The 23,536-nt window shown below is 60.2% G+C and overlaps 1 protein-coding gene across 3 annotated transcripts in view; it reads left to right on the top strand.

Moving 5' to 3' along the window:
- The window catches only part of FGD3 (FYVE, RhoGEF and PH domain containing 3), a 44,359-nt gene extending 22,716 nt beyond the window's left edge, over positions 1–21,643 (top strand). For 2 of the 3 annotated variants that reach the window (XM_087444817.1, XM_087444816.1), the window contains 12 exons: positions 957–1,095; positions 1,764–1,822; positions 4,362–4,508; positions 4,903–4,995; positions 6,577–6,656; positions 7,857–7,887; positions 8,832–8,939; positions 10,041–10,100; positions 18,154–18,276; positions 18,574–18,714; positions 20,334–20,480; positions 20,736–21,643. In XM_087444817.1, coding sequence (XP_087300943.1) covers positions 957–1,095; positions 1,764–1,822; positions 4,362–4,508; positions 4,903–4,995; positions 6,577–6,656; positions 7,857–7,887; positions 8,832–8,939; positions 10,041–10,100; positions 18,154–18,276; positions 18,574–18,714; positions 20,334–20,480; positions 20,736–20,969 — 1,362 coding nt within the window. In that variant the 3' untranslated portion in view covers positions 20,970–21,643. The remainder of the gene's footprint in view (positions 1–956; positions 1,096–1,763; positions 1,823–4,361; positions 4,509–4,902; positions 4,996–6,576; positions 6,657–7,856; positions 7,888–8,831; positions 8,940–10,040; positions 10,101–18,153; positions 18,277–18,573; positions 18,715–20,333; positions 20,481–20,735) is intronic. The other variant, XM_087444818.1, reaches the window with a different exon arrangement.
- The last annotated feature ends 1,893 nt before the right edge of the window (positions 21,644–23,536 follow it).

The following is a 23,536-nucleotide window of genomic DNA, read 5'->3' as shown; positions in this document are numbered from 1 at the left end:
CAGCAAACACTGTCCTCCTGCCTCCCAGCTGCGCCTCAGCTGACCCACAGCCCTGAGTGCCAGCGGGACCAGGGATCTCGAGCGCTTCTCCCGAGACGGCAGACTGAGAACAAAGCCTGGTTTCCAGGACACAAGTTACCGCGGGGTTTCCTCTCCCAGGAAGCATGTGCCCCGTACGGTATTAACAAGGTTCTCGTGGCGGGGGGTACTTCAACTTACGCAAATACCCTGTCCCTCGTGGTCCCCAGATAACACCCGCCCAAAACGCTTGTTTTCATGGCGTCTCTTCCAGCCTGTTGTGTCCAAGGCTCGTCTGAACAGGAGGCCCTTCTGTTCCGGGCCCTGAGCCGGGCGAGGGTGGCAGATGGGTGGGGAAGCAGGTGGCCAGTGGGACAACCTGGATGACGCAGTGACTCCCCAGGCTGGCGCAGGGGGTGAGGTCCGGGGTCTGGAAGAGGAGTCTGTGCTTCAGGAAGAGGGCAGGAGCCTGAGGGCCGTGCTGGGCAGCGGCGGGGCCCCTGCAGCACCCCCACCGAACACTCCCTGTTGCATTCATAAATGGGAGGAATCGACACCCTCAGAGTGGCCTCCAGGCCCGTCCCCTGGATCTCCGCTGTCGGGAGAGCTGGGGAAGCAGCCCCAGGCCCCGAGGGTGAACGTGAGTGGGGCGGTCACCCTGAGGGAAGGCACACTCTTCTCCAAGCCCTTGTCTTCTCCAGCAAGCCTGGGTGGGAAGGAGGCAGCACTGGGTCTGGAGCAGGCTCACCTGGGGTCCAGGTCCTGCTCCGTTGTTCAGCCTCTCTGAGCCTCAGTTTCCCCTGCGTAAATGTGTCTGCAGTCAGTGGCGTGCAAGTGCTCCGGGCAGCTGCCTGGGGGCCATGGTTGCCGCAGGCTGGGGCGGGGCCCGGTGTCCACGCATGTGTCCGTGGGTGCCCACGCCCTCTGTCTCCCCACAGAAGCAGGGCGTGTGCGGGAACCTGACGCTGCAGCACCACATGCTAGAACCCGTGCAGAGGATCCCCCGCTACGAGCTGCTGCTCAAGGACTATCTGAGGAGGCTCCCAGGGGACGCCCCGGACCGGAAGGACGCAGAGAGTGAGCCAGCCCCGGCCACCAGGCCCAGGGGCTCCTGGGGAGTGGGAGCTGGGATCCCAGCCGAAAACCCACATCAAGAGAGAGACAGAGAGACGGAGAGAGAGACAGAGACAGACAGAGAGACAGAGAGACACAGAGATAGAGACAGAGACAGAGAGAGACAGAGAGACGGAGAGAGAGAGACAGAGAGACAGACAGATGGAGATAGAGAGACAGAGACAGAGAGACAGAGACGGAGGGCAGGGAGAGAGCTCCAAGCACCCCGTAAACACGTCTTGGGAAGTGACTGAGAGCTCTGAGGGCAGAGGAAAGCTGCCCCGGCCCTTGCCGCAGTGGGAGGGGTGGACGCTGGTTCCGGGAGGGGTCTGCTGGGTGCGAGCGGAGCTTAGGAGGGGCTGCATGGGAGGTGGCGGGGACTGCTCTTGGTCCTTGGGCAGCAGCCAGCAGCCAGCACAGGGCAGGGGTCTGTGCAAAGGATTGGGGTGCAAGCTCAGCAGGCCCCCACAGACGGGGTGTCAACAGGGTCGCACCCGGCAAGCCTGGCGAACAGCCCTGGGTGCCAAGAGGAAGGGCGGAGCAGGATAGAACCTGACATCCGGCCTCAAGGGGCCGGACTGTGCGGAGCCACCAGGAGCCCTGCAGCCTGACTGTGCAGCCTCCTCCTGCAGGGTCCTTGGAGCTCATCTCCACAGCCGCCAACCACTCCAACGCTGCCATTCGGAAAATGGTGAGTGTGGGGCTCCCGGACGATGCCCGCGGGGCCCGCAGTGTGGTGCAGGGGGAGCAAGGGGCGGGACAGGTGCCAACGGCATGCACACTCACCCACCTGTCCTCAGGGTGGACGGGGCTGGACAAGCCTGCCCCTTACTAGCTCAGTGATTGTGGGTAAGTTATTTAGGATCCATGCCTCAGTTTCCCCATCAGTAAAATGAAGTCACCAACAGCGCCTGTCTCGTCAGGCTGTTGTGGGGAATAAGTCACTTTGAAGGAAGCTCAGGACAGGGCCCAGCACAGTAGGGTTAGCTCTCAGTGTTCCCATCGTTCCTTCACTCATTTGTTCAAGCTGTCTCAGCTGGGTCTGCCGTAACAAAATACCACAGACGGGCGGCTTAAACAACAGAGATTATTTCTCACAGTTCTGGAGGCTGGAAGTCTGAGATCAAGGTGCCAGCTGATTCAGTTCCTGGCTTGCAGGGGCCACCTTCTGGCTGTGTCCTCATATGGCAGAGGCAGGCGAGCTCCCTGGTGTCTCTCCCATCAGGCTCTAATCCCATCCTGGGGACCCTGCCCTCATGACCATGACCTCCTCTAAACTTCCTCACCTTCTAAAGGCCCCACCTCCAAGTACAGCCTGAAGGTGGAGGAGACAGTGTCCCCTTGTTGATCTGAATGCCTCTGTGTAACAGGGTCTGCAGATCGGGAAGGCGCCCTTGAGCCCACACTGACGCCCTGTGACCCAGGTGGCCCTGTGCTCACAGGCCGTCGTTTGGCCCAACACTGCCCGGGCAGGCTGTAAGAATTTCTAAGTCCTTGCCCAGCATTACAGATCAGGGCATTTCACAGGAGAACCCAAATTCCTTGCTTTACTGGAAACCTCCAGAAGCCCCGGACCCACATTGCAACCTACAGCTTCAGTTGGGGTGACACAGCGTCCCCTCAATGGGCTCACTCTCCAAGCCACCACAGTCCCCACCTGGCCCTGGTGTCACCCAATCCTGAGACCTGTTTACCTTCACACGAGCACTGTTGTTTTTTGAGAGGAAAAAGAAAGTGAAATATTTCTTTGATCCCACGTCTCTTAAAAGCGAGAAATGAGAGGCAGGACGCACATCCTGTGTCCTCGTTACCAGCTTGTCCCCGAGTTTGGGTCTGGAGCCCCTGCAACAGGTGGGCCTGAGGTTGGGCCCACTGTGGGGCATCCACATTTCACTCTGGGTCCTTTTTTTTTTGAAGAAGAAGATCAGCCCTGAGCTAACATCCATGCCAACCCTCCTCTTTTTGCTGAGGAAGAACGGCCCTGAGCTAACATTCATGCCCATCTTCCTCCACTTTATATGGGACGCAGCCACAGCAGGGCTTGACAAGTGGTGTGTCGGTGCGCAACCGGGATCCGAACCCTGGCCGCCATCAGCGGAGCACGTGCACTTAACCACTACACCACGGGGCCGGCCCCTCACTCTGGGTCCTTTTCATCTAATTTCCCTTTTTTCCTCCCAAGACTAATCTAATGGGGAGACTAATCTGCTTCAAGGAACTCTGTGGTCATGAGCTTGCATGGCCCCTGTGGACATCTGGGGAGCCCCCACAGGCCTACATCTCTGAGGGGCGTCAACGAGTCTTGGGGCCTCCCCCTCAGGGTCCCACCTGTAGCATGCTTGCCTCATGGTAGTTCTCTCCCCAAGTCTGGTGAGGCCTCTGCCCACCAGGTGTGGTAGGCAGGGGGTTCTGGTGTGGGGCGAGGTCTGACCCCAGGGCATGGCCCTAAAATTACCAGTATGTGCTCACTGGAGCCTGTTCGTGCTTCCCCTCCCCTGCCCCCAACCTGGACCACCACACCAGCCTCCCCACCTCCAGTCTCCCTGTCTTCTGATCCACCCTCCTCTGCTCAGAGCTGTCTACGGGCACCAACCAGTCGTGAGGCCAGAGGGAGATGGCCTGGGGATGGCAGTGGTCTGGTGTTTTGATGGCCCTGGGCCACATGGTCTGAGGCTGGAGCAGGAACAAGGCAAGGCCACCAGAGGAGGGGGGACCGTCCATGATGAGCTGAGCTGCCTGATGTGTCTCCTCTGACCGCATTCCATTTGAGGTCATGGAAGGGCACCCTAGAACGAGCTGCGTGCAGTGCAGACGCTGAGGGCCAGGCCCAGTTCTCCAGAGGAAACACCGCCAGCAACTCACTGAGTTCTCTGTGCCTGTTTCCTTGTTTGTCAATTGGGTAATAATGGCACCCACCTCTTTGGGTCAGTACTGGAATTAAATGAATTAGTACCTCATTGTGTGTAGGACAGGGCCTGGTGCTCGCTGTTGCTGTTATTGTTATTTCTTGCTCTCTGCATGGTGAAGTTCTATTCATCCTTCACTGCCCAACTTGAGTGTCACCTCGTGTGTTCCCTTCCACCTTGTTGTCAGCAGGCTCCTTGCCCCATCTTGGTTCTGGATCACCCTTGCAGAGCAGGGCTCGGCTCACCTCTGGGTCCCCAGCAGCACCCCCCGCAGGCCTCTGGCCCCAGTGCCGCGCAGCTGCCTGAGTCCTGTGTCTCTCGCAGGAGAAGATGCACAAGCTCTTGGAGGTGTACGAGCGCCTGGGTGGGGAGGAGGACATCGTCAACCCCGCCAACGAGCTGATCAAGGAGGGCCACATCCAGAAGCTGTCTGCCAAGAACGGCACCGCCCAGGACCGCCACCTCTTCCTGGTGAGCCCCGCCCGCCACACAGGGCCAGACGCGGAGCCGGCCAACGGCCACTCCCCCACCCCGCCCAGCTGCAGAACCACGCCCTCCCAGCTGCAGAACCACGCCCCGCCCCGCCCGCCCCGCCCAGCTACAGAGCCACGCCCAGCTGCAGAACCACGCCCCGCCCAGCCCGCCCCGCCCAGCTGCCGAGCCACGGCCCTCCCAGCCACGCCCTCCCAGCTACAGAGCCACGCCCCTTCCCCGCCCCGCCCCGCTACAGACCCACGCCCCTCACAGCCGCACCCAGCCACAGAGCCACGCCCCCCACCTGGCCGCCGAGCCCCGCCCCGCCTCCTCCCTGGGGCGCCTTCTTTGTGGGGTCCCCCGCCCCTCACCATGCCGGTCCCTACTGCAGTTCAACAGCATGATCCTTTACTGTGTGCCCAAACTGCGGCTCATGGGCCAGAAGTTCAGTGTCCGAGAGAAGATGGACATTTCGGGCCTCCAGGTGGGTGAGCCCCTCCCTGCCCACCTGCTCCCCTGGGAGGGCACGGAGCAGGGGCGGGACCCCCGGCTCTGGCCCCGCCGCACTCGCCGCAGTGCACCTGGCTGCACGCCCTTCTTCGAGCTTCGGCTCTGTTGGTGACCCAGGCGTGGCCCGACATCTCTGAGGGCGCCTGGGCCCTGGCACCCTGGCCTGGGGGGCAGGCTCCCCTGTCCCTCTACTTGGCCCACCTGCCAGGGTGCTGCCAGCCTCGTGCTCGCGGGAGGAAGGACAGCGCCAGCGCCTGGGCCGAGCTCTGTCCCCTGTGAGGTCAGCACTCAGGGCCTCATTTACAGACCCGAGGTTGAAGCTGGGGGTGAAAGCAGACCGGGCTCCCACCCTGCCTGGTCCTCGGTCTCTGGTTCTGTGCTCTTTCCTCTCCTGCACCACCTTGGAGCCCAGTCAAGGCTCTGCAGGCACCTATGCGCGAGGTCCAGACGACCTGTTGTTCTTACTGTCCCCATTCCCAGAGCCCGTCCATGTCTCCTGGCCTGGGGGCCTGGACCTGGAATCAGTCTCCCTCTCCTGTGGGGAAGGGCTTTGATTTAATGGGTGTTCCCAAAATACTGGCTAATCAAAGTATTTCATCAGTTCTAAAGAGTGAAGGTTTTCCTTAGTGATATGAAAAAATCCCTTCTTACCTTGAAATTCTCTGAATCCAGGTTTAAGAAACATCATTAAAGGCAGTGACTAACTAGAAAAAAATCCTTTTTTCTGTAGTTGGAAGAAACCATCTTTCTAGTGTTTCTCTGTAAGAAATCAGTCATGTTTAATCAACTGGACATGTTAACGCAGAAGTTCTCAACCCTGGGGTCTTGGGGAAAGTCCTGCAGTGAGGCCCGGCCTGAGATTCTGGGTGGCCCTACAGCACCGTGGTGGTTCTGACGGTGGCCGCCTGAGGACCACTGGGAGCCACTATACCTGCTGTGTGCCCTTTAATCCTGTCCAGCGATAGTGGGTGGGGTCCGTGAAGAAATCACCCCATTGCATCCATTTTCCTGTTTATCATTTCTCAGCTCGGGGCGTGGGGTGCGTCCTAGTCACCTGCCCATCGGGTTCTTTCCTCTCTCAGGGGGACAGCCAATGGCCGTGGGGGTGGGGAGTCGGGGGATGAGGGTGGCTCCCCTTTGCAGGGGCTGGCGGCTCCGAGGCACCTGCCCACCGGGGCTCAGAAACGCCTCAAGCAGTGGGGATCCTTCTGGCTCTTCTCCTAGGACTCCCATCCCTCTGTCAGGGGTCACACATGCCTGTGGGCGCCTTGGTGGGGAAAGGCTCGGCCCGTCTGGAGGCTGGCGGCAGACTTCCCAGGAAGCCCGAGGGCGGGTGGGTTTGGCTGCACAGTTCCACAGGTGGATGAGTGGTCCTAGCCCTGCCCCAGCAGGACAGTGGTCCCCCCTCCCCCATGGACCGGCTCATGTGGCGGCCGACCCGCTGGGTCACCTCCGCCCCTCCTCAGGGCAGACCTGAGACCGTGAGGCCTCGCTTGGGTCAGGACCTGCTGAGTGACCAGCTGTTTTTGTCTGGTCCTGGGTCGTGGGCCTTTAGGTGCAGGATGTCGTCAAGCCAAACACGGCGCACACGTTCATTGTCACGGGGAAGAGAAGGTCCCTGGAGCTGCTGACCCGGTGCGTGCTGTCTCTCCGTCCGCTCTGTGTGGCCGTCTTGACCTGGAGTTTTAGCACCTAGCTTTCTTTTCTAAGCTGGACAGCCTTGTGATGTGTCTTTATTTTTCATTTTATTCACTTATTTGTGGTTTAACGTAAATGTCCCAGGGGAAGTCAGTGAAAATTGTCTCTGCCCACCGCTGTTCCCCACCCCAGTGGACCCTCTTAACCATCTCTGAAGTGTCCTTACAGATATTCTATGCTCATACATAGATACCTGTTTTCAAGTCACAGATAGCTGTTTACTGTGTAGCCATTACTGTTCTACGTCTTGCTGTTTTCGCCTCATTTATCAGAAATCATCCCATATCCAAGCACCGTTTCCTGAAGCAGCGTAATTCTCCATCATGATCATTGACAGTTCCCATTGACGGGCGCTAGGCTCGTCCTGGGTCTTGCTGTTGCAAATGGTGCTGCAAGCAGAATCCTCAAACCAGGTTTTGTGCGTATGTGTTATTAAATCCATCAGATAGATTCCTGAAGTAGCACGTCTGCTTTAAATTTGGGTGGCTATTGTCATACTACCGTGTCAGGCAGTACCAGGCTTGCGCTCTGCATGGGAGATCCCGTCTGTCACTTCCACCAGTGATGTGAGATCTTTGTAATGACCCACTGTGGTCCAGGGAGGTGTTGATTTATATCCACTGCTGAGGGCTCTACACCACACCTGGCCACACCTGACCCCACGTGGCCACACCTGATCCCACCTGGCTGCACCTGACTCCACCTGGCCACCCCTGCCCCCATCTGGCCACACCTGACCCTACCTGGCCACGCCTGACCCCACCTGGCCACACCCGGCCTCACCTGATCCCACCTGGCTACACCTAACCCTATCTTCCCGCAGCTGACCCCACCTGGCCACACCTGACCCCATTTGGCTGCACCTGATCCCACTTGGCCACCCCTGTCCCCACCTGGCCACACCTGACCCTACCTGGCCACACCTGATCCCACCTGACCCCACCTGGCCACACCTGACCTCACCTGGCCACACATGGCTACAGTGTTCCAGAGCCCTCGGGGCCAATCTTCTAAGCCTTGAGCTGCACTCCGGGGCAGTGAGCAGCTCAGGCATATGCTGCAGGGCTGAAAGGAGTCTGGTGGTTTATAGTCAGTACCCAAAACTGGGTTAATAAAATACTGTTTTTGCTTTTATAGGACAGAAGAGGAGAAGAAAGAATGGATTCAGGTGAAGCTCCTAAAGTTTTAAAATAACCAAATGACCAAATTCTTGAGCAGTATGGCTATTTCATGTTGGAGTAGGGATGGGTGGCCCCGTGCCCCCCAGGCGTTGCCCCCCATCTGACTGCCTTGAAGGGACGAAGTGACCACATTCATAGGCACCTTCAGACAACACAAGCCTTTCAATCTATTTGCCTGTTTGGGGCCCCTGTAAATAAACAGACATAAAGGGCCTGGAGAGGCAGCATGCGGGGAGATGCCCTCATCCCCGGGGCGGATCTCTACTGGCTAGTGGCTCTGAGTTGAACCCACGTCACCCTCTCTCTGTGGTGAGCCGTGGGGGACAAGAAGTTAGACCTCCAGGATGGAGCCTGTGCTTCCAGAGACAGGCCGGGCGGGGAGGCGGGCAGCGTCTTGGGGCAGCCAGAGCAGACACTGCTCAGGACGGGCCACAGTGTGGACACCAGGGACAGAGACAAGCCTGTGAGGGCGAAGGTCAGGAGGGCAGCGGCAGAGCAAGGCAGAGCTGCAGGGAGCCCAGCACGGCCACCAACAGGCCAAACGCTAACTGTCAGGGACTCACTGCTTCTGGAATCCGTACGACAGAAAGCTGGGTGAGACGAGAATCAGAAAATTCAAGCAGAGATTAGGCAGGATCGCTGACGCAGAGATGGAAACTGTCCTAGAGTCTGTGTAGAAAGTTCTCAGAGAGCGTCCACCTGTGGCCGGGAGCACTGTGGGGGACCCACCGCGTGTGGGGTGGCACCGGCCTGTGGGGTCGGGGTGTGGGGATCTGGTCGGTTGTTGGCCGTGGCCCTGAGCCTCGTTCCTCCTTGACTTCGTTTGCCGACGCGCGGTTGCTGGTCGGGGGAAACTCGGTGACTACAGGACCCTGTCTCGCCCTCCGGGGCGTGCTCTCTGAGGGCCTGCGCTCTTGTGGTTTCTTTTCAGGTCATTGAGGCCACCATCGAGAAGCACAGACAGAACAGCCAGACCTTCAAGGCCTTCAGTGGCTCCTTTGGCCAGGATGAGGACCCTTCCTTCACTGCAGACCCGCCTGTGAGTGCCAGTGCCCCTGGGGTCATGAGAGGGACCTGCTGACGAGGGGGACGTGGGTGCAGGGAGCTGGTGCCCACTGCTGGAGGCCCAGGCCTGTAGCACAAGGGCTGGTATCTGGGAGGGAAGCTGGTCCCCCTAGGTTCTCCCGTGACGAGGATGAGGGGGCTGGTGAACGGGTGACATGTGCTCATTGCCCACCCTTTGCTGAGCACCCCTGTGGGGACCACTGTGACAGGTGGCTGGGAAATCAACGCTCACGCCCCATGTGGAGCCGCCCCGGGGCCTGGAGGGGATCCCGGAAGCAGGGTCCCTACTCAGGGCTTGATGGGGGAGGTCAGGGCTACAGCTACCCCACAGGGCCTGCCCTGGGCCGCAGCCGCCTCCTCTGTCTTGGCATGACCACAGACGACTTCAGAGTGAGGGTCCCTCACTCCCTTCCTCCTGTCAGGGGTGTCCCAGAAGCTGAGAGACACCCAGCCCAGCCTGGCCAGCAGCCCTGAGTCCCAGACACCAGGCCCAGCTGGCCCTCCCCGCGGCCTCACCAGGTCTGCAGCCTGCAGGCTACCTCGTTATCCCCTAATACTTGGGTCAAATCTACATGCTTTTTTCCGCTTTCCGGACTATTTTGGAAGAAAACTTTGCATCGTTCCTGGGCAGAGCAAGTATTGTCCCCTGCCTGGACCGGAGGCAACCGGGAAACAGAACCCCTCATCCTGTGGTGAAGGCACAGAGGAGGAGCCTGACCATGGAAGGGGGCACAAGGCTCTCCACAAGGATGACCGAAAGGGAGCTAGAACCAGGGCCACCTCACCGCCAGGGTGAGGTGGCCTGTAGACGGCCACGCCCAGTGGGCCTCCAGGAGCTTCAGGCCCACCCGCCCCCTGCCCCCCAAGCTGGGCCATAATAACCCTCGTGAGACGCCTTCAGTTACCAGGGAGGAGCGGATTCCCAGAGTCACAGCAAACGCTAGGCTCCATAGTCTTTCTTCTGACCCTGTGGTCAGACAGAAATGCTGGGGTGTTCCCAACGGTCACTGCTGCATTGGACTCAGCATGTGGCCATGGAACCTCCTCTCATGCCAGCTGCCTCTGTTCCTCCCAGATGCTGAGCGCCAGCTCCGGGGAGCCCTCAGTGGCCGACGGTGGAGGGAGTGCCGCAGGGGTGAGTGACCCCCAGCTGTTGGCAGGATTGGAAGGTGGAGAATGGGATCAGATGGGGGAACCGAAGGGTGAGGTCAGACCAGGGGGACCCGAGGGTGGGGTCAAGTCAGGGGGGCCCGAGAGTGGGGTGAGACCAGGGAGGCCGGAGGGTGAGGTCAGACCAGGGGGGCCCGAGGGTGGGGTCAGACCAGGGGGGCCCGAGTGTGGGGTGAGACCACGGGGGCCCGAGAGTGGGGTGAGACCAGGGGGACCCGAGGGTGGGGTCAGACCAGGGGGACCCGAGGGTGGGGTGAGACCAGAGTGACCTGAAGATGAGGTTCCAGGGCTCAGCCCCCCAGGTGTGACCTGCGTCCCCACAGTGATGACCTCTAGGGCCTGATCTTGGAGGGCTCGGGGAAGCCCATTGGACCCGAATGTCCGTTTCCCCGGGTGGGTGGAGGTCACAAAGCGAGTTCTGGAGATCTGCGCTTCTTACCGTGGGCGGAATATGCCTGCATAAACGTGAATGGAGGTGGTGCCCAGCCCTTAGGAGGCTCAGTCGCCTGGAGAGGAAAGGTCAGCCCCATGGACTGGGGGTCAGGTGGGCGGGCAAGGGCCCTGCCAGGAGAGCCTGCAGGTGTGCTATCAGGGAAGGCTTCTCGGAGATGGCATCAGACCCATCCGTCGGGCCCAAGAGGATGGAGGGAGGGTCTCGCTGCAGGCCCCGGTGGATGGACCCCAGGGAGGCGGTGGTGTCCGAGACCCTCACCCTGAGCTTGTGCACCTTATCTCCACCTGGGGCAGTGCAGGCGGGAAAGGCGAGGCCTGGGGTCAGGCAGTGTGTCCACATCCCCGTCGTGCCAGGGCCGGGCCGGGGGCCGTACACAAGCCCATCCCACTCCATTAGGGGTTTGGGAGACGCAGTAGGAGGCCGAGGGTGTGCGTGGCAAGCAGTGGGCGTTCATACAGCCAAGCGTCACCTTTAACCGCTGGGCCTACGGTCCTGAACTCTGGTGACAGTTGTAACCCCAGGCCACCAGATGAGCCTGCACCGCATTGTGCTCGATGCTCCAGGCTCCCTCGCTGCCTCCACCCTTCTCCAGGCTCAGGGCGGTGAGTGGAGGCCGAACCCCAGCCCAGCCCTAGACGGAGGTCTGCTCCTGAGAGGGGCCTCTCCCCAGGGTCGATGCGGTCCCCCACATTCTCTCCAACATGCCTGCCTCCCCTACCCCCCGCCCCCTCATGCCCCTCACCCCTTACCCCTCACCAGGCTCCCAGGCAGGTGCTCCCAGGTGGATGGCAGAGACCAGCTGGAATTTCACACCAACCCCCAGAGCTCCTCCTTTCTGGCTACAAGCCCACCCTGTTAGGTCATCGCAGCCCTTCTGGGTTGGAGGTCATTACGGTCAACCCCGTTTTAGAAGAGAAAACGGGCTTGATGGGTGCAGGGCCTGGCCTTCTGGCTTCAAACCCCGTGGCATTGGACACACTTAGGGCAGCAGTGGAGGGAGGCCCCACTGCCCCACTGGCACGGGGAGTAAGCGCTCCTGTCCAGACGTGGGTTTTTAGTACAGAAACATTAGTCCCCCTCCCATGCCAGCAGTGTTTCCCACACGGATCAGCCCATCAGGAGCTTTCCGAATCGCCAAACCATCCACGTGAGCCTGGCGGGGCTCCACTGGGCTCTTTTCTGGAATGTCTAGGAAAAGCGGCTCGCACACTCGTGTGTTGTGTATGTAACTGCCAGCAGCCAACGACAGATGGGGCCTCACGTGCGTGTGCGTGAGGCACTCCCCAGTCAGGTTGGGGAGCCAAGCTGGACCCCACGCAGGACCCTCACCATCTGGCCCTTGGCCCTGGCACAGGCCCGGAGGCATGGAGGATGGTGATCAAGGCTGCCCCCCACCCTCCCCACCCTGCCCCCCCCACCCTCCCCACCCTGCCCCCCCCACCCCCTTCTTTGTCGGGTGCACTCTCCTCGGGGAGAGTCACAGTCGGCTGGGGGACACAGAAGTGGAAGTGGCTGTAGGCCTCATGGTCAGGGAGGCCAGCCAGGGAGGACCCCAGGCCAAGGCAGGGAGAGACGAGCAGGAATGGGGTGGGCGGTGCCCCATCAGAGAATGTTCTAGCTGGAAGGGATCTGAAGGCCACATTTGAATGTTTTAACTTGTGGAGTGGGCAAGTCCCTCCCTCTCTGGGCCTGGAGATGAGAGGGAAGCTGTGTGGGGTGCCTGCAGGCCATGCTGGTACCCATGAGGCTCAGGGCCTCAGCCCAGGGTGGGGGTTGGCCCCAGCCAGGCTGTGTCAGCAGACTCACTGGGCGGTGATGGCCACACTTGGCCAGGTGGACACACAGGCTGCCTTGCCTTCTCCAGCCCAAGGCTTTGCCTTCCGTGGGCTCTGCAGGCCCCTGCCTCCTGAATGCTCGGGTCACAGTGCAAGGTCAGGCCTCCTTGTCCCTGTCTTCACCCACCCCAAGCCGGGGCTGGGCCCCACGATGAACAGCAACAGACGCGCCGCTCCGCCCCGGCACACGTGGCCTGGCCGCGTTTTTCTCATCGGTGTCTCCCGAGAGCAGAGATCTTAGTGGACCCAGGGCAGCTCAGCGTGTGGAGCTCCAGCCATGCAGGGTGTGAGATGTGCTCAGTGGACATTTGTGGACGTGTAACCAAACTCAAGGAGTTCGTCTCTTCGTGAGTGAGGAGCCGAAGAGCACACCCGAGGCAGAAGTAGGTGAAGAAGGGAAGGTTTATTGCTTGCACACGCAATGGAGAACACGCAATGGAGAACACCACCGATAGCTCCCAAAGCAGTGTCTCCCTGAGCCCGGTGCTGGTGGAGGCTGTATACAGAAGAGAGTGGAGGATAACAGGTTTATTTGTAACAACTGTGCACATTCAGGGCACGCGTAGCCAGTAAACATGCTACTACCTACGTCGCATGATCTGAAAATGGCTGTTGGACCCTCCCAGAGTAGGAGAATTTAAGATGCTGATGAGTTTAGGGTAACTGAAGGAAGCTTGGAGCTGGAACATTTTGCAGGGGTCTTGCTGCAAATGGGTGAGTTTCTCTGCAAGATGGCAACATCTGCAAAACGGGGACATCAGTTTCTGCAAAACATATAGCTTCTTCTTGTCTGGAAAACATCTGACAGACCATGTTAGTTGTTGACTGGATCCTCAGTAACCTGGTTTCTTTGCCTGGTTCCCTGGTCATGGGCTGACAGTGCTCAAAGTGGGTTTTAATGCTGACACCAAGAAGAGTGATCTTTGCTACAATATACTAGACTTCACCTTTTTCTTGGCACGTTTGGAGAGCCAAAGTCAGCCCACTCGTGGCATGCTGGTCTGCTTTCCTGAGCTCTGGTGTCCTCAGATGCACAGTCTCCGCCGCCCCTCTTTCCTAAGAGAAGCTAAACCCAATCCAGGAAGTTTCACAAGGGGGCCTTGCAGCATCCAAGGCCTTCTCCATTCTGCAAAATCATGTTGCTCTTCACAGAATCACAGAAGGGTCAGAGTCCAAAAGGCCTCCCGGGACCGCTGACCATGGTGACACATGGACCTCTGCACAATGCTGAGTGAGCCCCGCCTCCGACACTCTGACCTGGGCTGGGGGTGCACAAAGCTGGCACTGCCCTTACACCTTTCGCCCACCCTCTGGGATGGCGCTGCGAGGGAAGGGGGCTGGGCAGGGCCTGAGACCTGGGGCCTGCGTCCATGCCCTGTAGGACCCCAGTGTAGCTGTGTGGCTCCATCCTCTGTGGCTGGGTGTCAAGGCCGCCATTTGGGACCTGACTCTAGCTGAACGTTCCTCCTGCCTGCCTGCCGTGTAACTGAATTTGCTGAAGAGAAAACACCAGATGAAACGGGCCTGGCCAGCCCTGGCACAGACCTGCTCCCGGGTCCACACTGGCACGTGCAGGCACGTTAAGTGGAGTCGCTAGCCCATTACCACAGAAGCCGCGATTGTACACCTCCCTGGAAAGACTTGGCCCCGTCCTTTCCGATGTCCCAATGTCCCGACATCCAGACAGAAAGTCTGAGCCCCTCCATTGGTTGACGTGTCTGATATCCTCATCCAAAAAGGGAGTCAGTCGGCCAGGAAGATCCGTCCCAATCCCACCAGACCTCGGTGTCAGGAACCTCCGCGGCCTGCCGGAGCCACATCGAGGGTGGGCCACCGTCCTCAGCACCCCGGGAGCTGGTGCCTGGCCGGGACCCCTGTCAGAGCTCTTGGCTCAGCTCAGCTGCTGTCCTTCTGTGGGAAGACTTGCCTGACCAGGGAAGCCGGCGGGGGACGCTCCCCAGCCCCAGCCCAAGCCGCCCTGCTCTGGGAACTGCCCTCTGTCCCTCTGGTGGGGATGGAGTTCCTGCTGGCCTTTCGGGGCCGTGCTCTTGGCCACACACCCTGGTCCCACTGCAGCCTCTCCTCCATCCTGCGTGGGTCGGCCCTGGTCCTGCAGCCCTCTGCCTGCCCCCGTCCCTCGGTCGTCAGTAGCCCCCTCGGCCTCCCCATGTTCTCGGCGGCCGTGCAGCATGGCTGCAGGGTCCTGAGAGCCGAGGCTCTGCCTTGGGCCCGAGGCACATGTCAGGGCTCACAGGCAAGTCCAGCTACCCTGTGCCGACCGCTCCCACCTCCCGGGCCGTCAGCGTCCTCACCTGGAAAACAGGGATCATGGGGTCACCCTGAAGGTCAGTGGAGGGTGGGGGCTGCTGGGCCACGGCAGACCCCTGGATGGCCGTGGCCCCCTCGTCTCTCCTCTCCGTCCCTTCCCGGGCCGCACGCCCCCTCCCCCCCACTGTGGCTCCTGTCCGTGGAAGAGTCCCGAGAGGTGGTCTCCAGGGAAGGAGCCCTGAGTGGGGCAGAGAGCTGGGGCACAGGGTGCGGGGCTGCGTTGTGGCCGGTGGCCGAGGCCGGGTGTCAGGGTGGCCTTGGGGAGGGTGCATGGCCATGGGGAGCATCAGTTTTACCAGTCGGGTCTGGACGCCCGTTCTCTGCGAGCAGGGCCCTGTAGACCTGAGCCACAAGGGATGAACTGAGAGGGGCCCGAGGCCGTATTACACCCAGTGTCCACAGGGCCGGGGTCATGAGATGGAGGAGGCTCTGACTTCCTGTCACCAGGGCTCCTCATGCCAGGTGGCAGTGCGGACATCACAGTGCGGGGCCCGGGGTTCGGGGTGACAGTGCTCGAAGGCTGCACAGCTGGGAAGCACAGGCCAGAATTTGCCCCAAGAGGTCAGTATTAGTGAGCTCAGGCGGCTGTAACAAAACACCATGGACTAGGTGATGTAAACCACAGACGTTTATTCCCTCTCATTCTGGAGGCTGGAGGTCAGAGATCAGGGTGAGGGCGGGGCTGGTTCCTCCTGAGGCCTCTCTCCTGCACGTGTAGATGCCGTCTCCTCCCTGTGTCCTCACATGGCCGTCCCTCTGTGTGTCTGTGTCCTGATCTCCTCTTCTTACAAGGACACCAGTCATATGGGATTAGGGCCCACGCGTATGACCTCAGTTTACCTTAATCACATCTTTAAATGCCCTGTCTCCAAACACAGTCACATTCTGTGGTGCTGGGGGTCAGGACTTCAACCTATGAATTTTAGGGGACATAGTTCAGCCTGTAACAGCCTCCAATGCACAAGCCCTCTCTGAGCCCCCCTTTCTGGCCCCCCAACCCCAACCAGTGCATCTTTTTCTCCTCAAACCTGCAGACTTTATGGTAAACATATTTTTATCTTATTGTGTTCAAATTTTTATTATGGAAGTTTTGGACACACACGAGTAGAGGTAACAGTACAGGGAGCCACCCTCCCCCGAGCCTGGAGCAACTTCAGCTTTGTGCTGTTTCTGTGTCATCCGTCATCCCCCAACACACACACACACACACACACACACACACACACACACACTCACACAGACTCACTCACACACTCTTCTCTTTTCTGGAATATCTTACAATAAATTCCAGGTCTCATTTTATTTTGCTCAGAAATACTAATTTTAAACTTATTTTAAGTGTCTTTCTTTTAAACAGAAAACGTCTCTGGGCCTCGTTTCCCCATCTGTGCAGGGGGGGTTGAGATAAGCACTTCCAGGGGCCATTCCAGCTCTCACATCCGGGGAAGGCCATATGCATCTTTGGCATTTCTTAAAATCTTCTTAAGTTTGTGGTGAACCAGCTGTGTTTTCTGTGCCAGCAACAGGGAGCCACCAGGGCCCCCGTTGGGACCCCAGCCCCCAGAGAGGAAACGTGGGTGGGCCGGGGCGTTTCAAAGCACAGGAAGCGATTTCGTCGCACGACGATGGGGCATTTCCGGGGACAAGAGCCAGGGTAACACAAAAGGGCAAAACCAGGCAGGATTCATGTGCGGTGATGGGGTGCAGGGCTCAGGAGCAGATCCTCACCCCACTTTACAGATGAGGAAACTGATGTTTGGGGAGAAGTGACTCGTCCAGGGTCTCACGGCTGATGAGGGGCAGGGCAGGGGAAACCGAGGCTCGGCCGGGCCGCCCTGCTGAGCCCCCACCCGAGCCCCATGCTGCCCCGTCGGTGCCCACTCCCGCCCTCCCACCTGCCTCCCCCTCACCTCCCGAGCCCTTGCACCAGGTGGGGCTGGGGGCCTGGACACAACTGGGGTTGCTGTGGCCAGGGTCAGGCGGCCAGGAGCAGACTATGCAGGTCCCCACGCCCAGCTCTCGAGCCACTGTCCACAGTGCAGAGGGGACCTGGTCCCCAGGAGCTGGGCAATACGGGAGAGGGGGCATGAGGAGGGCGGGACTGGTTGCTTTCTGCATGTTTATTGGTTTTCTTTCTCTTCACAACTGTTCTTGTGAGAAAGAAGAATTGAGAAAATCTAGATAAGAGAGTCAGATAAGAATTTACCCCAGCCCCAAACAGCCAATAGGGGCATCTGCATGTGCTTCCTTCCAGTCTTTTTTCTGTGCTTGTAAATACCCTTTTTGGTATAACGTGATTTTGCAACTTGCTCTTTTCCCTTAGCAACGTAACGTGACCCCTTTAAATAGTCTCCCAACATGTCATGTGTGCCATTTATACAACCTGCTCCTGAGTTTGGGACAGCATTAGATTAAAAAAAAAATTTTTTTAAGCATGTTTAAGTATGAAAGGAATAAATACTTTTTTTTTTTTCTGGTGAGGAAGATTGGCCCTGAGCTAACATCTGTGCCAATCTTCCTCTATTTTGTATGTGGAACGCCACCACAGCATGGCTGACGAGTGGTATAGGTCCGAGCCCGGGATCCAAACCTGGGAACCCTGGCCGCCCAAGCGGAGCACGGAAACTTAACCACTACGGCATGGGGCCGGCCCCATAAATACTTTTTTTTAAAGAAACTACAGTGATAGAGTAAAATGAAAACCCTGCTCCCACTGCCCCCATGTGCCAACTCCTCTTCCCTCTGAGGGGTTCCATGTGGTTCTTGCAAATCTTTTTGAGAAACCTTATACAAAACAGCTTGTTTAAACTTAAAGCGTTTTAAAGTGTCCTTAGACTTGTCTTCAGGCTCCTCTCAGGTCTATAAACACAAACCGTGTGGTGTTCGTGACTTCCTGTTGTTTCTGTGGTCGACTCAGCACTGCCCTCCTTTGTGGGAGGTTCAGGCGGCGTCGGAGGAGATGGAGAGGGGACTGGAGCCCCTCCACGCTCTGGGCCGGAGAGCCCTGTCACACATGCGTGGGGGTGGGCTGGTGCACACCCCCGAGTGCCCAGTGCACAGCGAGCACCACGCTCTGGGCTGGTGAAGGCCGGGCGCCGTCCCGTCCCAGCGTCTGGGGGTCTGTGCAGTTCAGCCGCCATCTGCCCAGCTCTGGGCGCCATCCTGTCAGTCACACCAGGTTAAGTCACTGGTGTAGAGTTCCAGATCCACTTAGAGCTCACCCCACGTGGCAGCAGGGCGGCCTCTGGGGAGCGGGCTGGGCAGGCGGCTGTGGCCGACGCGGCTCCTGCTTCACCCCCTTCTGCACGTCTGGATCTCTGCCTGGTGTGTGCATTGCCATCTGTCACGCAGCTGCCCGTCCACCCGTGCTGGAAGCTGACGGCAGCCGTTTCCTCCCGTAGCCCGAGCCCAGGAGAGGGTCCTCTAAGACCAGGCGGGACAAGGACAAGCATGGCTGCAGGAGCTGCGGTGAAACCTTCAACTCCATCACCAAGAGGAGGCACCACTGCAAGCTGTGCGGGGCGGTGAGTCCAGGCCGGAGGACACCAGGCGGGAGGAGGCGGCGTCCGGGCCTCCACGTGCTTGGTGGCTCCTCCTGGTCATCTTTCTGTGCACGCAGACCCCTGCACCCTGGACCCTCCAGGCAAGGAGGCAGGTCCCGGAGGCCCACCTTGACGAGGCTCCAGGCCCCACAGCCTGTGGAGAAGCCCTTCCCCTCCGCACACTGTCCTGTCTCTCCTGGCCCTGCAGCCTCCCAGCCTCTTCCTGGTGGACAGTCTTCTGTCCCGGGAGGTGGGTCACAGGTGCCCTCTGTCTTTCAGGTCATCTGTGGGAAGTGCTCCGAGTTCAAGGCCGAGAATGGCAGGCAGAGCCGCGTCTGCCGACAGTGTTTCCTGACTCAGCCGGTGGCCCCTGCTAGCCCCAGCTCCGAGGAGCCCATGGAGCCCAAGCGGAGCACGGAGGTGGGTGGGCCGGATCCCGTGAGCCTCCGGGACACGAGCCCCCGTCCCCAGCAGGCTCAGCAGACGGTGCTCCCAGAGCTGTTGTCTTCCCTGGGACCAGGACTGACGGGGCTCAACCCAACACCGAATATCACGTGTGTGCAGGTTGGGCCTCGTGATCTGGTCACAGCCGAGGGCTTGGGAACCGTTTGCACCCGGGAGTTAGAAGGTGCATCAGTCAGCTCAGGCTGTGTACCAAACACCACAGATAGGGCGGCTTAAGCAGCAGAAATTGATTATCTCACAGTCCTGGGGGCTGGAAGTCAGAGATCAAGCTGTGGGCAGGGCTGGTTCCTCCTGAGGCCTCTCTCCTGGGCCTGTGTCCTCACACGGTCGTCCCTCTGTGCGTGTCTGTGTTCTGATCTCCTCTTCTTATGAGGACACCAGTCATACTGCATTAGAACCCACCCTAATGGCCTCATTTTACCTTAATCACCTCCGTAGAGAACCATCTCCAAGTCCAGTCACATGGGGGTGTTGGGGCTTCAACACATGAATTTGGGGGCACACAGTTCAGCCCACAGCAGAAGGGAGCAAGTGTCCCCTTCACGCATGGTCACCCCAGCTGGAGGCCTGGAGGCCTCGCTGAGGGGAGACGCTGCCCGTGCCTCACCGAGCCCTGCGGGTGGCGGGAGCACCAGCCCCCTCCTAGCCTCCTGCCCTGCTGAAGGTGGCCACTGCCTTCCCAGCCCTCCTTCAAGGGCACAGTCCCCATTTGAGGGGTGACAGGAAAGCTGGAAAAGAGAGAATGGGGCTTCCAAAAAAAGGGCAGAGGTGTGTGTGTGTGTGTGAGGGTGTGTTGTGTCTGTAACTGCATGGTGTGCAGAGGTGTGCGCTTGTGGTGTGCATAAATGCGTGTGTGTGTGGTGTGTGTGAGTGCATGTGTGTGTATGAGGGTGTGTTGTTTCTGTAAGTGCATGGTGTGTGCATGTGTGTGTGGTTGGTGTGCGTAAATGCGGGTGTATGTGAGTGTGTGGAGTGTGTGAGTGTGTGCGTGTGGGCGTGTGTGGTTTCTGTAAGTGCATGGTGTGTGCGTGTATAAGTGTGCATTTGTGGTGTATGTAAATGCGTGTGTATGTGAGTGTGTGGTGTGTGTGAGTGCGTGCGTGTGAGCGTGTGTTGTTTCTGTAAGTGCATGGTGTGTGCGTGTATAAGTGTGCATTTGTGGTGTATGTAAATGCGTGTGTATGTGAGTGTGTGGTGTGTGTGAGTGCGTGTGTGTATGTGTGAGTGTGTGTAAGCGCATGGTGTGTGTGTATGTGTGTAAGTCCGTGTGTGTATGTGGTGTGTGGTGCACATGTACAGCTGACTCACACTCAGCCCTTCCCCCTGTGAGCCACACTCTGGTTCCTGCTGTTCCGTTTTTCCAGTTTTCTCTTTATTTCTGTCCTGACCCCGTGGTCTCACTCCCCTGGAGGGTCCAGCCCGTTACCAGGTGGCCTTGCGGTGACTCTGGGGAGGGTCAGGCTGGCCCAGGCCCCCATCCAGTCTGTCCCCCGCCACCTCCATCCTGGGCGCCACGGCCCTGGTGCTGCCGCACGACAGTGACGCCTGCCCTGACCTGTCCTCTGTGTCCCCAGAAGCCGGCCTCTGCAGACCCCCCGCCCAGCCTGTTCTGTGGCCCCCTGCGGGTGTCGGATGGCGGCTCGGCCTGGAGCGAGGTGTGGGCCACCATCCCCACGTCAGACCCCCTGGAGCTGGTGCTGCACCTGCAGGGAGGCAGCCAGGTGTGTCCCCCACCCGCCTCGCACCACGGGGTCCGCCCCGCTCCAGAAGCCCCGAGCCTCAGGCCCGTGGTGCCCAGAGGGGCTGGGCCACGCCGCCTGGGACTGACCCTGCTTGGAGGGCGGCTCACATAACCCTGGGGCTCCCGTTTCCCCGGCTGCCCAGAATCACCCCTCTGCTGCCCACTCGCGGGACACGGTGTTAGCGATGCCAGGACCCCAGAGGCCGCGGTGCTGACCTCCGCTCCTTTGCTGCAGGCTGGCCGCCTGCCCCGAGCCGTCCCCCTCTCTGGCTGCACGGTGAGCGTGCCCGACCCCGCGGAGAAGCTGGACGCCCGGCACGTGTGGCGGCTGCAGCAGGCCCAGCAGTCCTTGCTCCTGAGTGCCCCGTCCGCGGAGCTGCAGCAGCAGTGGCTGGAGGCCCTGAGCGCGGCCGCCCTCGGGGACTCGGCCCGGGCCAGCCGGGGGGCCCTGCAGCCCCGGGCCCCCTGAGCTGAGTCTCGGCTGCGGCTCCGGCCGCCGTGGCGGGGCCCGTGCTCACCTGGGAGGGACGTCGGAGGCCACGTGCAGACGTGAAGGGCACTGGGCTGCTGAGGGCCCACAGGCCTCAGGGCACGTGGCCCCGGGGGGTCCCTCCGCTTCAGAAGGGAGGAAACTGAAGCCCAGACAGGGGCAGCCACCTGCCCAGGGGCACCCAGCACGTTCCCGAGAAGAACCTGGCCTCCGCCCACAGCCCAGCGGAGTGGGCTGGAGTGGGGTACGGGGCGACTGTCAAGGAAATCCCTTCTGAGTGGCCGTGAGTGGGCGCCCGGCTCTGGAGGGCAGAAGGAGCGTCCTGGGCGGTGTGGTCATGCTGGCCCTCCACGCTGCTGCCCGCCCATCTACACCTCTACGCTGTCTACACCGAGTGAGCTGAATGGGACCGGCCCTCGGACTCCACCTCCCTCCTCTGGCCCGTGCGGAGCCGCCCCGGGAGTGGGGAGCTGTGGGCCTGGCCATCCTTGCGGGACTTGGGGTTCCTGAATAACCTCGCTGCAGGACTTGACGGGAGGCCCACCCCGGGGTCGTGTGGGGGCTGGGACTTGTGCCTGTCTCCCCTGGCAGGCGGCAGGCAGTGCTTGTCTGCGTAAATAAATGCCGGCAGCCAGCAGGTGGGCACAGCCTCAGGCCGTCCCCCAGGTGGGCCCAATGGTGGTTGGGTGGAGGACGAGGGTGACAGAGGGGCACAGCTGGCAGCGACGCTCTGGACCCCAACCCAGGCCTGCAGGGTTCAAGTCCCACCCCCGTGGGGCCACAGGACACAGGGGCATCCGATGGCTGGGCCTCAGACCAGGTGCCGTGCCTGGAGACCTGCTCTGTGGACAGGGTGTGTGCCCATGTAGCAGGTGGGGCCAGGCTCAGAGATGCTCTCACAAAGACTTAGGAAGGTGAGGAGAGTGAGGGTGGGTAGGGGGAGAGGTGCTGTTTGCAAGAGAGCCCCAAAGGCCTTTGGGGAGAGAGGAGAGGGATTAGGGACTGATGACCAAGGAGTGTCCAGTCTTTCGGGACCCCCGTCCTTCTAACGTCCACACAGCACCCTATGGGGACACCTATCACTGCCCAGCTGTGGGCAGGCTTGCAGCATGCCAGCATGGGAGCCAGAAACGGGCAACTGGTCTCTGGTGAGGTGGGGGCGGGGCCCAAGCAAGCTTCTGCAGGAGCCATCTCCCCCCCATTCACGGGGCTGTGCCTGGATGCTGCCATAGCCATAGCCATATACCTGCTGTTTGTTTATTTATTTTTTTTTGCTGAGGAAGATTCGCCCTGAGCTAACATCTGTGCCAGTCTTCCTCTATTTTGTACGTGGGACACGTTCACAGCATGGCTGATGGTGTAGGTCCACTCCTGGGAACCGAACCCAGGCATTTGGGCCGCCAAAGTGCAGCGCACTGAACTTAACCGCTAGGCCACCAGGGCTGGCCCGTATACCTGCTGTTTATCTGGGCCTCAGTCCCATCTGTGAGAGCTCACCACCCTGCAGAAGGTGTGCCCCAGCTCACACCAGGAAACAGGCTCTGGGAGACGAAGCAACTGGCACAGCAGGAGGGAGAGGCTGGCCTGTCCGAGGCTCCAGGCCCTGGCCGGGCTCCTGCTCTAGGAACACAGCAGAGCCCCTGGGGCTGGGGCAGGGACAGCAGGTGGCAGAGGCAGTGAAGGGTCCTGAGGCCCAGCTGGCCCCTCCTCGCTGGTCCCCCGAGGTCCACTCTCTCTGCCTCACACATTGACTGAGCACCCACTACATACAGTCAGGCCTAGTGGGGTTCCTCCTCGGGGTCGACTCTGCCCCCTAATACTCCAGTGTCACCACAACCCCAGGATGTTCCCATTTGACAGCCGAGGAAACAGTCACAGAGAGGAGGCCCCCAAGTCCCACAGCTCCAGACCGGGCAGGCAGCCAGAACTGACCCTCTGAGCATGGCGGCACTCGGCTGGGGTCTGCGGGAGTGAGACCGGGCCCCTGAGCACCCCTCACCCAGGGTCATCACCTGGGGTCACCACCCAGGGTCCTCACACTTGGTCGCCCAGCGAGCTCTCTGTGTGCCAGGGCAGACCTGGCCCTCTCCTCTCCCGCCCCCCAGCCTGGGGGCCCCCTCACAGGAGGCTTCTGCAGTGACCTCAGGAGGGTCCTTTCCTCGGCACACCTGAGGGCAGGCAAGGTGGGCGTCCTGCCCCCAGCAGCTTGGGGGCCACCAGGACATTATGTTCCCTCTCATCCATCAGAGACTGTCCCGGGCCAGCTGTGAGGGTGGAGGAGGGAGGCGTCCCCATGGGCTGTGGCTGAAGCAGGACCAGGAAAAATGCCCTTGCTGCCGGTTTCAGACGGTGCTGGGCTCTGCGGATGCGGAGGGAAGGACATCCCCCAACGTGGAGCCCAGGGGAGACACTGAGAAGGGAACGGGGTTTGGGAGGAACAGAAGCAGGGAAGAGGAGTGGGGCACAGTAGGGGTAAGGGGCCCCCGGGAGCCCCCCAGGATGCCCCAGGGGAGGGGTCGCAGGAAGGGTGCCTAGACCAAGAGCAG

This window comes from Ceratotherium simum, chromosome 20, assembly GCF_057802395.1.
Source record: "Ceratotherium simum simum isolate JZ-2026a chromosome 20, ASM5780239v1, whole genome shotgun sequence".
Taxonomy (NCBI): Eukaryota; Metazoa; Chordata; class Mammalia; order Perissodactyla; family Rhinocerotidae; genus Ceratotherium; species Ceratotherium simum.
The sequence above is the reverse complement of the archived record's forward strand: the minus strand, read 5'-3'. Positions and strand labels throughout refer to the sequence as shown.